The sequence below is a fragment of the Penicillium macrosclerotiorum genome, assembly GCF_028827735.1.
Source record: "Penicillium macrosclerotiorum strain IBT 26536 chromosome Unknown utg000003l_segment0_segment0, whole genome shotgun sequence".
In the NCBI taxonomy this organism is placed as follows: domain Eukaryota; kingdom Fungi; phylum Ascomycota; class Eurotiomycetes; order Eurotiales; family Aspergillaceae; genus Penicillium; species Penicillium macrosclerotiorum.
The window spans coordinates 4,352,927-4,366,931 of record NW_026643083.1 but is presented as its reverse complement, the minus strand read 5'-3'; the positions used below and the strand labels follow the sequence as shown (position 1 = coordinate 4,366,931).

General features: G+C 51.2%; 7 protein-coding genes across 7 annotated transcripts; 4 read left to right on the top strand and 3 right to left on the bottom strand.

Moving 5' to 3' along the window:
- Positions 1–378: 378 nt before the first annotated feature.
- Positions 379–1,128, top strand: N7462_004469 (exosome non-catalytic core subunit CSL4; the record flags this gene model as incomplete). Its single annotated transcript, XM_057076195.1, has 1 exon — positions 379–1,128. The coding sequence occupies one exon, from the start codon at positions 379–381 to the stop codon at positions 1,126–1,128; it is 750 nt and encodes a 249-aa protein (XP_056935700.1).
- A 946-nt stretch (positions 1,129–2,074) lies between these two features.
- Positions 2,075–5,688, bottom strand: N7462_004468 (GTPase RIA1; the record flags this gene model as incomplete). The annotated part of the gene is made up of 6 exons (XM_057076194.1): positions 2,075–2,454; positions 2,540–2,853; positions 2,923–4,458; positions 4,523–5,466; positions 5,541–5,561; positions 5,626–5,688. 6 exons carry the CDS (start codon positions 5,686–5,688, stop codon positions 2,075–2,077), a joined length of 3,258 nt encoding a protein of 1,085 aa, XP_056935699.1.
- A 423-nt stretch (positions 5,689–6,111) lies between these two features.
- Positions 6,112–6,662, bottom strand: N7462_004467 (DUF4604 domain-containing protein; the record flags this gene model as incomplete). Its single annotated transcript, XM_057076193.1, has 2 exons — positions 6,112–6,584; positions 6,635–6,662. 2 exons carry the CDS (start codon positions 6,660–6,662, stop codon positions 6,112–6,114), a joined length of 501 nt encoding a protein of 166 aa, XP_056935698.1.
- A 305-nt stretch (positions 6,663–6,967) lies between these two features.
- Positions 6,968–8,636, top strand: N7462_004466 (pre-mRNA-processing factor 19 family protein; the record flags this gene model as incomplete). The annotated part of the gene is made up of 4 exons (XM_057076192.1): positions 6,968–6,980; positions 7,055–7,099; positions 7,155–7,590; positions 7,652–8,636. 4 exons carry the CDS (start codon positions 6,968–6,970, stop codon positions 8,634–8,636), a joined length of 1,479 nt encoding a protein of 492 aa, XP_056935697.1.
- Positions 8,637–9,649: 1,013 nt separating this feature from the next.
- N7462_004465 (putative RING finger domain protein) lies at positions 9,650–10,933 on the top strand (the record flags this gene model as incomplete). Its single annotated transcript, XM_057076191.1, has 3 exons — positions 9,650–9,802; positions 9,886–10,725; positions 10,781–10,933. 3 exons carry the CDS (start codon positions 9,650–9,652, stop codon positions 10,931–10,933), a joined length of 1,146 nt encoding a protein of 381 aa, XP_056935696.1.
- A 507-nt stretch (positions 10,934–11,440) lies between these two features.
- N7462_004464 (mitochondrial 54S ribosomal protein mL43) lies at positions 11,441–11,989 on the bottom strand (the record flags this gene model as incomplete). The annotated part of the gene is made up of 3 exons (XM_057076190.1): positions 11,441–11,732; positions 11,792–11,874; positions 11,951–11,989. The coding sequence occupies 3 exons, from the start codon at positions 11,987–11,989 to the stop codon at positions 11,441–11,443; spliced, it is 414 nt and encodes a 137-aa protein (XP_056935695.1).
- A 234-nt stretch (positions 11,990–12,223) lies between these two features.
- Positions 12,224–13,613, top strand: N7462_004463 (U1 small nuclear ribonucleoprotein 70 kDa; the record flags this gene model as incomplete). Its single annotated transcript, XM_057076189.1, has 4 exons — positions 12,224–12,485; positions 12,550–12,677; positions 12,738–12,834; positions 12,931–13,613. The coding sequence occupies 4 exons, from the start codon at positions 12,224–12,226 to the stop codon at positions 13,611–13,613; spliced, it is 1,170 nt and encodes a 389-aa protein (XP_056935694.1).
- Positions 13,614–14,005: the final 392 nt, after the last annotated feature.

Genomic DNA, 14,005 nt, shown 5'->3' with positions numbered 1-14,005 from the left:
TATTGTTTTTTCCCCTCTCCTTTCCGCGTCCTGATTCTCGAATTTCTTGGGCCGGTGCCACTGTCTCTTCATTGTTTCCAAGCATACACCGTGTATTCATGCTAGATATGGGGCCCTTCATAATTAATTCCTCTCTGTGCGCCGCAAGGGCATTATTTAGTAACTAGGTGGTCGTTGGTTATCAGAATTCCAGGAATTTACAAAACATACCGTCGTTTCATTCTTCCTATAGATGCTATTTCGCTCCAACCAGGCCGTGGCGGGGAAACCTACTTCCGCGCCGAGCAAGCTTCCCGGCAGAAAAATCCCTCCGTTGCTACCACCGGAACCTTCCACTTTGATATCTGCAATTTCAAGCCCCCAAGGGCCACCACCACAATGACAAGCTCTCTTCCACCTGTGGCTATTCCAGGGCAACGCCTAGGCCCTGTCTCTGCATATCTCTCAGGACCAGGCACGCATGTTCAGCAATCCAACATCTACGCCTCCATCGCCGGCCCTGTCATCGTTGATCCCGCCCAGTCAAAGACAGAAAATAAATCAACTCTGCGAGTGTCCCGAGTGACTGCAGGTGTAAACCAAGCAGTTTCAGCCCCTGTAGTTAGCTCTGGCACCACACCTGCCGCAAAGCAGAAGACAAGATACAACACTCTGCCCGCTGTTGACTCCATTGTCCTCGCTCGGGTTACTCGCGTGCAGAAGCGTCAAGCCACCGTCTCTATTCTTGTCGTTCTCGATGATGTCCAAGCACAGAGCACCGATCCTGCTCATGCCACCTCGGACAACGACAACGTCGCCTCCATTCTCACCTCCGCCGCTAATCCGGAAAACCATAGCAGCACGGATGAGCTGCGCTTCCAGGCACTCATCCGTAAGGAGGATGTCCGTGCTGTCGAGAAGGACCGCGTGGTTATGGACGAGATGTTCCGCGTTGGCGATATTGTCCGCGGGTCGGTGATCTCGCTCGGCGACCAGAGCTTCTACTACCTCACCACGGCCCGGAATGATCTCGGCGTGGTCATGGCCCGCAGCGAGGCTGGAAATATGATGTTCCCGATCAGCTGGAAGGAGATGCGTGACCCTGTCACCGGGCTCGGTGAGCAGCGGAAGGTTGCGCGGCCATACTGAGGGGTTCGGCACTCTGCTGTTGCCTTTTAATCCCTGTCCACGCGAGACTTCCGGGTCTTTGTTCACTCTGAAATATGAGTAATTTCCTCCACCCGAGATATACCGTGCATGTCATTCACGAAGATATTGAGGGATCCTTTCGGATCTTCCGTGATGCACCCGCGCACCCACTTCGAAGGAGTGTGCTCACAACCTCGATGCCCCGGGTTTGCATCTACAGAGTCCAAGGGTGTGTCCTGCGGAGAATTTGTTCTCCATGATGCATCCCACTATTTACACCGGGTAACCAATCCATACCCACGCGATGCCCCATCCCGCTCGGGGTGGAATTGGATGTTTCAGCAATGCTGCGCCGCGGGCTTCGACTTCCCCGCCTTGCCTTTGGCAACCTTGAGATACCCCTTGAATTACGAATGAAAAAGAAACCTTGCATATTCTTCTGATTCCCCGTTCAATAGGTGAATTCAATATGCAGAGTCTGGGAATTGATAAGACCTACCTCTGCAAGAGTCAGCCTGGCTCGGTCTTCTCCTTTTTTTTACAGTAGAGCTAGTTTATCCATCTCTTCCTTTACCCCTCCTTAGTATACACGGTCGAGACCTCATCCATGTCGGGCTGTGTTTGTCAATGGAGGTAGAATGACGGATTTCCTTCGGAAATCACACGGCGGACTCTCATCTACTGTGAACCCTCTCATCACTCTTTTCTGTTTGAATCTTCTGTGACTGGACAGTGATTTGGGTGTTACATTTCAACTCTGTATGCCAATGTGTATAAATATTGAAAGCACTAGCAAAGCAGTATCTGCGGGTTAGATAGACAGTTATATAAAAACAGTTAAATCCATAGATAGCCAATCCATTCTTTTCTTTCTATGTCCGTCCAACATGAATCAAATGCATCGACATAATAAGAACAAACCACATCCCCAGCACCCAGCACTGCTTTATTTTTTCAACGTCTTCTGCTTCTCCGCATCAATCAACTTCCGCCCCTGTACAACCAATCCCTTTCGCATGCGGACCGCGTCCATATACCGCTTCGCCACGTTCTCACGGTCCGCCAACTCACCCAAGTCCTCCAGTTCCTCCTCGGTCGCGGGCACCCAGAAGGGGTCTTCGTCAAGAGCCTCGAAGCCTGCGAAAATAAGCTGCGGCTGGGCCGCGCCAGACGTGCGCTTGCGAATTTCCTCAGCGAACCCAAACGACTCGGCGACGGGAAGGAGCGCGAGGATTGTGAAGAAGGGCGTGCCTTCTTTCATGATCTCGGACAGAATCCGGCCACGGCGGCGGGTGATCACACCGTAGACACGGCCCAGGACTTCGGCTGTTAAGGAGGGATGAGTGGTTAGCTAGTGTTGATTTTCACCTTGGGGTGGGGAGAGGGGGGGGGGATTGCGAAGTGGACATACTCGTTGCTTGGATCTCGCAACTGTACATTGCGAGCATAATGCGGGGGCTCCAGTCGAGGAAGCCCTGGGTGATACCTTCGCGGACAAGCTTGATCGAGTCGCCTGTCAGACGGCCCTTGTCCAGGTCGTCGCCAGCGCTGACATCGACGGAAAGGTCTTCTAAGAAGACAGCAACGCCTTGCATGGGCTCCTGGCAGAGAGGTCCTTGGCCAGTCGCAAGCTGGAAAGCGTATGCAATCTTGTCACAGAAGTCGCGAATCAGCAGCGCCTTTTGGTCGTCGGGGGAAATGGTGGTTTGTTTGTCGCCCAGCAAGCTAGAGAGTAAGGGTGTTTAGTAGTTGCGCTGGTTGCTTATATCTGGCATTGGTGAGAGCCCAACTTACAATTTATCACAAGAGTTGACCGTGGTAGCGTCGACTAGTATGTTAGGTCCTACTCGTCGGGGTCCAAATGCAGTGATTCGGTCGACGACGCTCCTCCATAGCTCTTGGTCTTCTTTGACTTCTTCTTTAAACACTTTGTCCAGCTCCTCGCGGAATTCCTTCAAGGACAGGATATTACCCTCGCGGGCTTCGCCAGTAGCATCGACATCAGCAGAGTCCACTTGCTGAACTATTTCAACAGTACCCTCCACGGCTGCTTCGGCCTCTGTGGAATTGCGCTTCTCCTGCTGAACCCGCTTGAGGGTTCCAACTTGCTTGGTAAGGAACTCGGTCACAGCCTCTGGCAGAGGTACAACGCGAAGGCGCACAGTCATCTGCTTAGACGAGGAAACAGCTACAACACCTCCCCGACCAAGCTCCGGATTCTTGGGAGGAGCCATCTCAGCTGCGTCGACAATGGCTTCCCGGTACGGGACAATAGCCTCGCCGGTTTGAATTTCGCACCGAGCGAAGCGCTCGCGGAGATCTTTAATGCATCGCTCTAGATGCAATTCACCCGCCGTCAAAATAACGTGTTCGCCGCTTGGGAGCACCTCATATAGGGCGCAGGGATCACTCTGCTCAAGTAGACGCAGGCCGGTGATCATCTTGTTGAGGTCCGCGGGGTTTGCTGGCTCAAGGGCAACGCGGACAATGGGAGGGGTGTTCAACGAGACACCAGCCAGGTTGATACTGCCTTCAAGTTGGCTACAAAGCGTACCTGTCTTGAGGACATAGCCTGCAAGACCTCCAATTCCGAAGACCACACCAGCCGGGACAGACTGCAGTGGCTCAAGACTCCGGCCCATAAGAAGATACAAGTCTGTGACAGTGACCTTCTTTGGTTCTGGGCTGGCATGTGGATTTTCTGGTGAGAACTTGGGCGGCAGCACATAAATTGAGTCTCCAACCGAGATAGTTCCCGAATAAAGCCGGGCGAATCCAATCAGATGCTCTTTGTCTTCCTTTTCGCCCACTTCTTCCGGCTCCTCTACCTCTGTAATCAAGGATGTGTTCGCGAATGACGAGGTCATTTGGGCAAAGTCATCGCCTTGGCCGGCGCCAGCCTCGGCTTGCATCTTTGCAATCTCTTCTCTCTTGCGGCGAGCGATTTCTCGAGCCTCGTCTGCGGTCATAGTACCACCGCTGCGTTTCTTGCTCGACGTCAATTCACTCTCCGGAATTGCAGCCATCTTACTAACGTACGCAACCACTGGTTGCTCGGGGCCTGTCTTGAAGTCGATCATGGCTTGCTTGATCTCTTCGGAGATGTGATCCGAGCCAGGAGATGACTCGATCATGTCTGGAAGTCGGGCAGCTTGTGCCACCGGGGGACTGGGCAGGTATTCAATGACAGAAACAAGTACTGCAGTTGATAGAGGTAGCCACTGGGAAAAAAGGGTAGTCATGATGTTCTTCGGGTCACGCGAGCGCAGAATGTATGGCGGGATGGTGATGTTCAGGGACTTGGTGATCTTCTCCAACAAAACCGGATCGCTAAAAAGAGCCCATTAGCATCAGACACCCTAGTCCAATGGTTATAAAGTCCCTATGAACTTACCCTTTGCCTTTCCCTCCGCCTGTAGTCGCTTCATATGCAGCCCAGATGCTATCCAAAACCAGCTGTACGAACATAGGTTTCAATGCCCTACCCTTCAAATGCTTCTGGCCAAGCACTCTCTTTGTCTTGGGGTCCAAGTAGAAATCACCCCAGAGGACCTTCTCTAGAACAGCCCGCTTGATACCGAGTTTCTTTTCGTAGATGGCGGCAAATTGACGGATAGTGAAAGCCCAGCCATCAACTGCACTGCAGAAGATGACGTTGTTTTTTTCAGGGGCAAAGTAGAGATCCTCGTCATCCCGTTCTTCAAAGTCAGCGATTTCACTGACACTCTGAGTGGACTCATCATCTAAAGACTGCTTCTTGGCCTTATCCTTGTCCCGGGCAGCAGCGGCGTTGGCCCGGTCTTCCATACGCTCGCGCCACTGCAAGTCTTCCTCCATGCGCTCTCCCTGGTAAAAACTGCCAATCACTGCATTGACTTGCTCCAAGAGTCTACTGAGATGCGAATAAGCTTCGCTAGGGCTCATCATAAGCTCTGTCACGAGCCGATCCATTTTGTTGATGACGAGGATCGGCTTCAGTTGCTCAACCCAGGTTTGGCGCAGAACGGTCACCGTCTGACTACAAACACCTTCAACAGCATCAACGAGGACGACGGCACCATCACACAAACGGGACGCTGTAGAGACTTCACTGCTGAAGTCTATATGTCCCGGCGAGTCAATCAGATTGATCAGGTACTCCTTCGGGACAGGCGCCGCATCCGGACTGGGACGGCGGAGCATCGAGAAGAATAGGGAGATAGCTGAAGACTCCATCGTGATACCTCGGAGCTGCTCGTCTTGACGAGAGTCCAGGTAGCGGATCTTGCCCGCTAGCTTAGGCGAGATGATGCCATTGGTCGCGATCAGGCTATCGGACAATGAGGTCTTACCATGATCCTTGAAGGAAAGAAAAGAGACTCGTCAATCACATGGGTTCTGATGGAAACATTAGACTTGGTGCCTTAACTTACGACGTGGGCGAGGATGCAGATCTAAGTTCGGGATTAGTATACCGCGGGCCTGACATCACAGGTGGGATGGAGGGGCACAACTCACATTGCGAATATCCTCGGGCTTCCGCTGGAGGCGGACGAGGTCGTCGACGTTGACCACAGGCATCTTGACTGGTGCTGACCCTCTCCCAGTGTCTCGCAGGTCCAGTAGATGAGAAGTGGTGGAGAGAGAAAGTCGTCCGACTGGCCGGAGAAAAAAAAGTTGCTGAGAAATGCGGAATAGAAAGTCGCGCCTAGGGCCGATGCCGACAATGATATCGGCACCTTGAGAACAAATCACCAATACAGAATTCTACGCAGAGTCCTTCATGGGGGTTTTTTTTTCCAAGGAGATATTTTATTTAGATCGGTTTCATTCTGAACTATGACGCGAATGTGCTATTTGTGTGGGCTCGCGCTCGAAGGCGGGTGAGTGTAACGATTGGATTTGACTCATGATGAATCAACCTGGACTCCGGATGCGCCTAAGTTCAGACGCTTTTCTAAGCGCTTCATATTCATATGCGCTATATTTAAAATTTTTCTAATTTCACTCTTCATCAAAGGAGAGCTTGATTTTCTTCGCCTTCTTGGGTTTCCGAGAAGCTGGCACCTTGGACTGTGCATTGTCGGCCATCTTCTTCTCGTCGACCTTCTCATCAGACTTATCCTCACCCACAACCTTCGCCTGTTTGCGTTTCCTTTGGCCGCCGACTTCAGTCAGATTACTTTGCTTCGCCACAGGTTCTGCTTGAGCTTGCGCTTGGTCCTGTCCCTCGGCTGTGGGTTCACCTTGAACAGACGGCGAGTCCTTCGTTTGATCCGCGCTACCTCCACCGACTAAGGCTTGATATTCCTCCTTTGAAATCACCTCATTGCTCTCTTCGTCAACATAGACAGGTGCATCATCGTCGTCATCGTTGTTCTTGGCCTTGCGCGGCCGTGCAGCAGGTCGCTCCAGGCGACCGGAGGAAGTTCCGTAGTGACCACGAAGTTTCTGAAGAAATGCAGGCTCCTGTGCCTCTATATAGTGCGTAAGGAGAGGTTCGGCGAGGGAATTGGGAGGCGCGTACCATAGGCCAGCTTCGAGTTCTTCGACATGGCCGGGTGACACTGGGCGGTGGGATTAGGATTTTTCAAGTCTAGATCATGCTGTATAGCCTTGTCGGGAACTGCGGACGAAGAATCATTCGAAAACAACCATCAAGCCCTTCAGTAATTGAATGTCACCACCAAAGGGGGTGTGAGGGTGGAATGAGCTTGAAGTGCACGGCGCATCTTCCAAAGCGGCGCAAACAGCTCGACGCCGCGCTAAACCGGAACGGGACTCATCGAAAAGTCCCTTTGGAGCCGCTCCGCGTCAGCTCCTCCTCATCCATCTCCCTCTATCCATTCCCCATTCAATCATGCTCTGCGCAAGTGAGTGCTCTACCTTCGATGATATCAGCGTCGCTTTCTGGGGATCAATTGATCTAATCAAATTTCTACCGCAGTTTCCGGAGAGGCACCCCAGGTGCCGGTCGTCTCGCCGAAGAGCGGTATGCTTAATCAATCCTCTATCGCACATCGTATCTGGATCTAACATCAGAGCAGGCAGCGTCTTTGAGAAGCGCCTTGTTGAAGCATACATTGCCGAACATGGCAAAGACCCCGTCAACGGTGAAGAGCTCTCTGCCGAAGATTTAATCGATGTCAAGTCGCAACGCGTTGTTCGACCTCGCCCTCCCACCCTCACTTCAATTCCATCTCTTCTCAGTGTTTTCCAGGAGGAATGGGATGCCCTTGCTCTTGAAACATATACCCTTCAGCAGAACTTGGCACAGACTCGGCGAGAACTCAGTGCGGCGCTTTACCAACACGATGCGGCCGTGCGAGTGATTGCGCGACTGACCAAGGAGCGTGATGAGGCCCGTGACGCGCTCTCAAAGGTCACTGTTGGCGCTACCCGCTCCAGTGGTGAGGCTATGCAGGTTGACTCTGCCGGTTTGCCCCAGGCAGTATTGGAGCGAGTGGAAAACACACAGGCTGCGTATGTGCTCTTGCTTGGTATTGATTTGCTCTGCTTTGCTGACTTTATCTCTTTTTCACAGTCTGTCTAAGACGCGTCGGAAGCGCCCAGTGCCCGAGGGCTGGGCCAACACCGAGGCTATCTCTGCCTTGAAGCCCATTGAAACCTCAGAGCCTCTCTATCCTGGCGGCCGTGCCCTTTCCATTAATGCCAGTGGAGATTTGGCACTTGTCGGCGGTGTTGACGGCGTTGTTGGTGTCTACTCCATTTCCAAGAATGTCGTTGTACAGACGTTGAAGGTCGACGGTCCGGTGACCGATGCCGCCTGGGCCGGCGACAAGGCGGTTGTTGGTTCTGCCACTGGTTCGGTCAAGGTTTTCGAAAATGGCGGTGCAGTTGCTAGCTTTTCATCTCATGCCGGCGAGGTGACTGCACTTGCAATTCATGCAACTGGCGATATTGTCGCTTCCGTTGGTGTTGATAAGAGCTATGTCCTCTATGATCTGGTAACTGGCACTGTTATCAACCAAATTTTCACTGATGCTGGTAAGAACTATTCTCTCGACTTGGGCGATAGTTGCCAAAACACTGACCCTTTTTCTCAAGCTTTGTTGTCTGTACACTTTCACCCTGATGGCCACCTTCTGGCAGCTGGTAGTGCGAACGGCCAAGTCAAGATCTTCGATGTCAAGACCGGAGCCGCTGCTGCCGAATACGCGATGACTGGGTCCGTGAAGGGGCTTTTCTTCTCCGAGAATGGTACGTTCTTGGCTGCCGTGGCCGCAGAGTCCACCACCGTATCGATCTGGGATCTTCGCAGCTCCAAGGAAACCAAGGTGCTGGACACCGGGAACCAAATTTACTCGCTATCCTGGGATTACACTGGTCAATTCCTCTTGACAGGTGGTCCCAGCGGCGTGACTGTCCAACAATTTAACAAGGCTTCGAAGGAGTGGTCAGAGCCTCTACGGAGTGCCGTGCCAGCTGTGGCTGTGGCTTGGGGATCTGCTGCTCAGAGCATTGTGGCCTTGAGCGAGAGTGGTGCAGTTACCGTGCTTGCCGCATAGTCATTATCTTATGGAGCTTAAACGTGTAATTTTACAGCCGGATATCTGCGTTCCCACGGTGTTCTTCGATGTTATGACTTCTTACTTGCATGGAAAATTAAAATACAATCCATATTTATTACCCCGTTTACTTTCAATTCTACCTCTCGTTTGAGCGCTCTTTCTTAAATTGGAGTTGAACTCACAGAGAAACTGACAATTCGTTTCGACCAAAGCTGAATTGCGTGCTGTGGGTTTGTGTAACGAGCACGATATCGGAATGTAAAGGGCTCTGAATACTCATACACCAGGCATATGCCTCATCTCATCAGCCTCGCAATTTTTCTGGCCAAAGCATAAAACTCTAATTCACCATTAAGCCTAGTGTCTATTTGCTTCATGGCTGTACATTGTGGGGTGGATTCCAAATTCCCAAATCAGAAAAACTTAATCATTCAAGACTGTCTCATGAATTACATGGGTCCTATATAGCAGACCCACCCTATATCTTGGCAGATATAGATAGAGCATAGGGTACCGCGATAAATACGAATCATTCTTGAATACGTCGTACATTGGACGGTAACATGCATGCACATCCAACCACAGCATGGGCAATAGTCAGATGGCGATGAGAATTATTCTGCATATACGTATACCAGGCAATAAATCACGTGGGAACTCGTGATGATACGCTAGTTTCTCTCTGAAATATCAATCTTCGATTCAGCATCCTGCTTTTATCTGCAGTCAGATTTCACATTTGTGGAATTCTCATGTTATAACCAGCAGGAAATAGGGCTTTATCCTTATTTCCCTTGGCGTAGTATTAGTCTACAAACAATAGAAGCAGCAATTTATCAGTATATAGAGTAGCTCTTGTGCCAAGCTTAGCGATCTCGGTATATTTGATCTTGTTCCCATTTCCCTCTATGGCGAGGACGCTATCGCCATCATTTCACCGCCTAGTAGTTATCTCCGCTTTTTCACATCACGGCAGAACAATACCGCCTGGGGACTCGGGCCTGCTCGTTATGTCGACCAAGGATCATGCGACTGCCTCGACTCTACTGGAGTCGTCTTCTGTATCTGTTAACACACCTGGGTCCATTTTCCAGTGTATTTTAGGTACCAGAACTGATATGAGTGAAGACCCTGGCGTCCAGTTCGTGGGCGCCAGGTCCAAGGTAAGCAACAACCTGAAGGTTGAAAGCGCGGGGCAACTGATAATTAGTTCAGTTCTTGACTAACAAATTTTGTCTTTTCTTAGCGCACGCATCGTCAAATGTCCCAAGAATCAAGTGATGGGAGCCAAATGTCCTGGCATCACCACTTTCATCCTCCCCGTCCGAACACATCCAGCTCCCGTCCCGCTCGCTTGCCACCCATGAGAACACCCCGAGATGGATTTGACTTCAGACGCCCAGCTGAAGTAGCTAGTCAAACAGAGGATGTGATTGACCTCACAAATGAACCGGAAACTCCTCCACAACATACCCGTCGCCACTCCTCCGACATTCAAGGCTCAACCTCCTCACGGCTTCCCCGCTTTGGTAGGAATATCATGGCGGAAACAGACATTGTTGACCTGGAAGTTGAGCCTGACCATACAGGTGAAGGTCCTTCCAGTAGTCCAGAGGTTCAGTTCGTCCGGGCTACTGTCCGCCAGCCACCCAGACGGTGGGATCCTTTGAGCTTGCTCCCTACCAATTTCCCTCTAGGCGCTCGGTCTCAACATCCCCATGACATGCATCGCCTTGCCCCTTTGGACAGAACTTTACCGAGAGCCTTGCAACGGGCACATAGGCAGTTTATGCCTAATTTGGGTGACTCGTTGTTCATCGGAAGCTCCGCGGGCCTACCTCCTATCGATGTCACTAATGAGGTCATTCTCGATTATGCCGTTTCATCTTTTGCTATGGACCCCCTTTCTCGTCGCCAGGAGGAGCGGCGCCAACGTGATAGGTATAAAGCTCCAAGTCCTGCCCCAGCAGGCTTCACCAGAACTCTAGGGGAGGATGACATTGCTATTTGTCCCAACTGTAACTGGGAGCTTGGCACTGGGGACGGCAAAAGGCAAGAGATTTGGGTTGCAAAACCTTGCGGTCATGTTTGTTTCCCTAATATCCCACCCGTTCAATCACAAGCTAACACCTTCCCAACAGGTTTACTGTGGTGAATGTGCCGAGAATCGATCTTTATCAAAAGCAAAGAAGGCACAGACTGCTCAAAGAACCAAACCATTCTCTAAATGCCAGGTTGAGGGGTGCGGTAAACAAGTCAGCGCACCCACAGCTATGCTCCATCTATATCTGTGAAGCCGTTCAGGCTCACTAGAGGTCCTCATTTGCATCGCAGCTGGTGTTTTCATGTGCCATGTCTTTTTAGTTTCTTGTCGATACCCAATATGCATTGAAAAGGCGGCGTTTTCGGGTCCACCTTTCTCCTGGGTTCTTTGCTAGCATACGTTCATGATATTTGTTCAATCTGCCTCTTCTTTCTCCATTTCCAGGTCCCAACTTTGCGTAGATCGCGTTAAAGATAGAGGAATGTTAAATGGGCTGTTGACTTCTTGTCTCTATTGAACATGTGAATTTTGAGTTTGATTCACGGATATAGTGGCTTGGCTTTGCAATGCATAAGGTAAAGGTACCACAGAGAGATAACAGCTTCTCAACAAGTGAGTAGGCAGAAACAGGAGTGACAGTGAAAGGAAATGGTGGCCTAAATAAATGATACAATAAATGCAGTGACTGAAGCCATCGGCCAGGTGGCTGTAGCGACTGCAACAAGGCAAACCCCTGCAAACGAAAAACGCACATACATTATACACCACGCAGATCACCATGATATGGTGACCAAATACCACGCACACTCTCGTTCAGACTTGTTATTGGCTTCTTCTGCGACTTCAGCTTCTCTCCACTTGCATCCTTGAGGATCATGGCTTTCTTCAGGATTTCAGTAGGCTCCATATTTCGCACACAGATTGCCTTCTCTCGACCATTGATATAGTGGCCTTTGATCATAGGGTGCTTCGAATGTCGTGGGGAAACGTGGATCTCAACCTGAGGGTTTTCGCGAGCAAAAGCGGGAAGGGTTTCCGTAAGGAAGTTCCTATGGATCAATCTCAGTTAGAATGATCACTAAATCACATTTATTCAGCAATAACTCACAGCATTCCTCTTGAGCTGCCACCATAATTGCAGTAGTGGAAGTCAAGGCGTTTGCATTGTAGGATGAAGGCACCGACACCGTTCTTTGAATGAGCATCGCGTCAGTTGTGAATACAGGAATATTGCACAATGCATGAAGTATTTGACGGTGTTACATACCCTGGCAGTCGTGACCGCTTTGATTCCTCGCACAGGCATTTTGGCTGTTGGTTTTTCCTTTCAATTGTCATCGCCTTGAAGCCGCTGTTCTTCCGGGGCATTTTCTGGTGCACGTGAGGCGGTGAGTTCTGCGCTTACTGCGTCTGGAACGTCTACCGCGGCTAACTCTCTTACTGAGACCACACCAGAACGCGACACTCCTGAGGAATCTCATCCAGCTTCAACAGTCGTCATCTTATCTTCACGTTGCAAGCAACGGGCTGAGGGATCACGATGACAGACAAGCTCCCTCCTCCTCTGCTGGCCCTTTTTCAGCCCCGGCCACCCCTTCGCTATATTCCTCCCTCGGATCGCGCCCCAGAGGACTGCAAGAAAAGCGCCATTTCCGGAGTGGCCCAGTACCTCTCTGAAGCAAAAGCCTTTGAAGAAGAGTCACCTTACAATGCTACTGAGTGCTGGCTCCAGCGCAAATGGCGCCAGAAATTGGAGCAGAAGGAGATGATAGCCGCAAAGCTGAACGACAGCCTGCAAGACTGTATGCGTCACGTATGCCATCTGCGTTTTGAGCTTCCTTACTGATCATACATAATCATCATTAGACAACCCAGAGAAGGATACGCAAGCTCGAGGGGACCCATTCAGGACACTCTTCGTTGCTCGTCTCAATTATGAGGTGAAGGAAGCAGATCTGGAGCGGGAGTTTGGCCGCTTCGGCCCCATTGAGCGCGTAAGCTTCCAGATTTAAATGCCTTGTGATTTCATGAAAACTAAGGGGGGTTCTTTACAGATTCGCATCGTCAAAGACACAGTGTCCCCAAAGGCAGCCAAGAGGCCCAACAGAGGCTATGCGTTCATCGTTTACGAAAGGGAGAAAGACATGAAAGGTATTATTGCCAGGCCGTCGATTTTTGGAGACTCCGCTAGAGCTCAAATATTTTGGTAAGAATATTGATTGCTGACCCAGTACAACTACCACACAGCGGCCTATAAGGAAACAGATGGAATTCGGATCAAAGACCGACGAGTCCTTGTGGATGTAGAGCGCGGCCGCACGACAAAGGGATGGAAGCCACGTCGCTTTGGTGGAGGTCTTGGAGGACGTGGATATACCAAGGCAATGCCCTCGCGACCCATGGGACCTGGATTCAACGCCCCCTCCGGACCAGGAGGTTATGGCGGTGGCTTCCGAGGCGGCTTTGGTGGGCGAGGCTTCCGAGGCGGAGGATTTCGCGGCGGCGGTGATCGATTTGGTGGCCGTGGAGGCATTGGTTACCAAGGCGGTCGCAACGGATTCGGTGGCCAAGCACCACCCAACGCCCCCTCTGGCCCCGGGGGCGGACGAAGCGGAGGATTTGGCGGTGGTTCTTACGGAGGAGGAGGAGGAGGAGGAGGCAGATTCGACCGCGGCGCAACTGGCAGCAACCGGGAGCCCGTACGTCCCAGAGATGGACCCTCGGACCGTGATCGTCGCGACGACCGGGACCGTGACTACAGAGACCGTGACCGCGCCTCGGACCGCAATGGAGATCGCGATCGCTACCGGGACCGTGATCGCGAGCGTGATCGCGATAGGTATGGCGGCGGTGGCCGAGAAGACCATAGCCGCAAGCGTCATCGTGAGGATGATGGCTATGATGACCCGCGCTCCAGGAGACGATACTAAACACTATTTCTCTTTGCCCGTGGAAACTATTCACTTTGCCTCTCAGCCCTTATTTGCTGGTGGGTATCCCTGATCTTGTTCATTGTGCATCCCTTTCAAACCGATGGTAAGGGGGTAAGATGAATATTCGAGCACTTGAAAAACGGGTTAGAGATGATCAGCGCCAGTTGTCGATATCCTCGATGCACACCTTCGCTTCATGCTTTTGATGATCCCCGGGTATATGTGATCCGACCGTGCCCCAGCCACTTGATCAATTATGCGCATTTGTTGCATGACACAGGTGACAAAAATCCGGCGAACTATTTCTGTATTTCCCAAAGTTTTTCCTCCCTTTTTTTGCCTTCCCCTTGGTATTTCCTTTCTTTATTTGTGTTTCAGTGTGTTCGGCC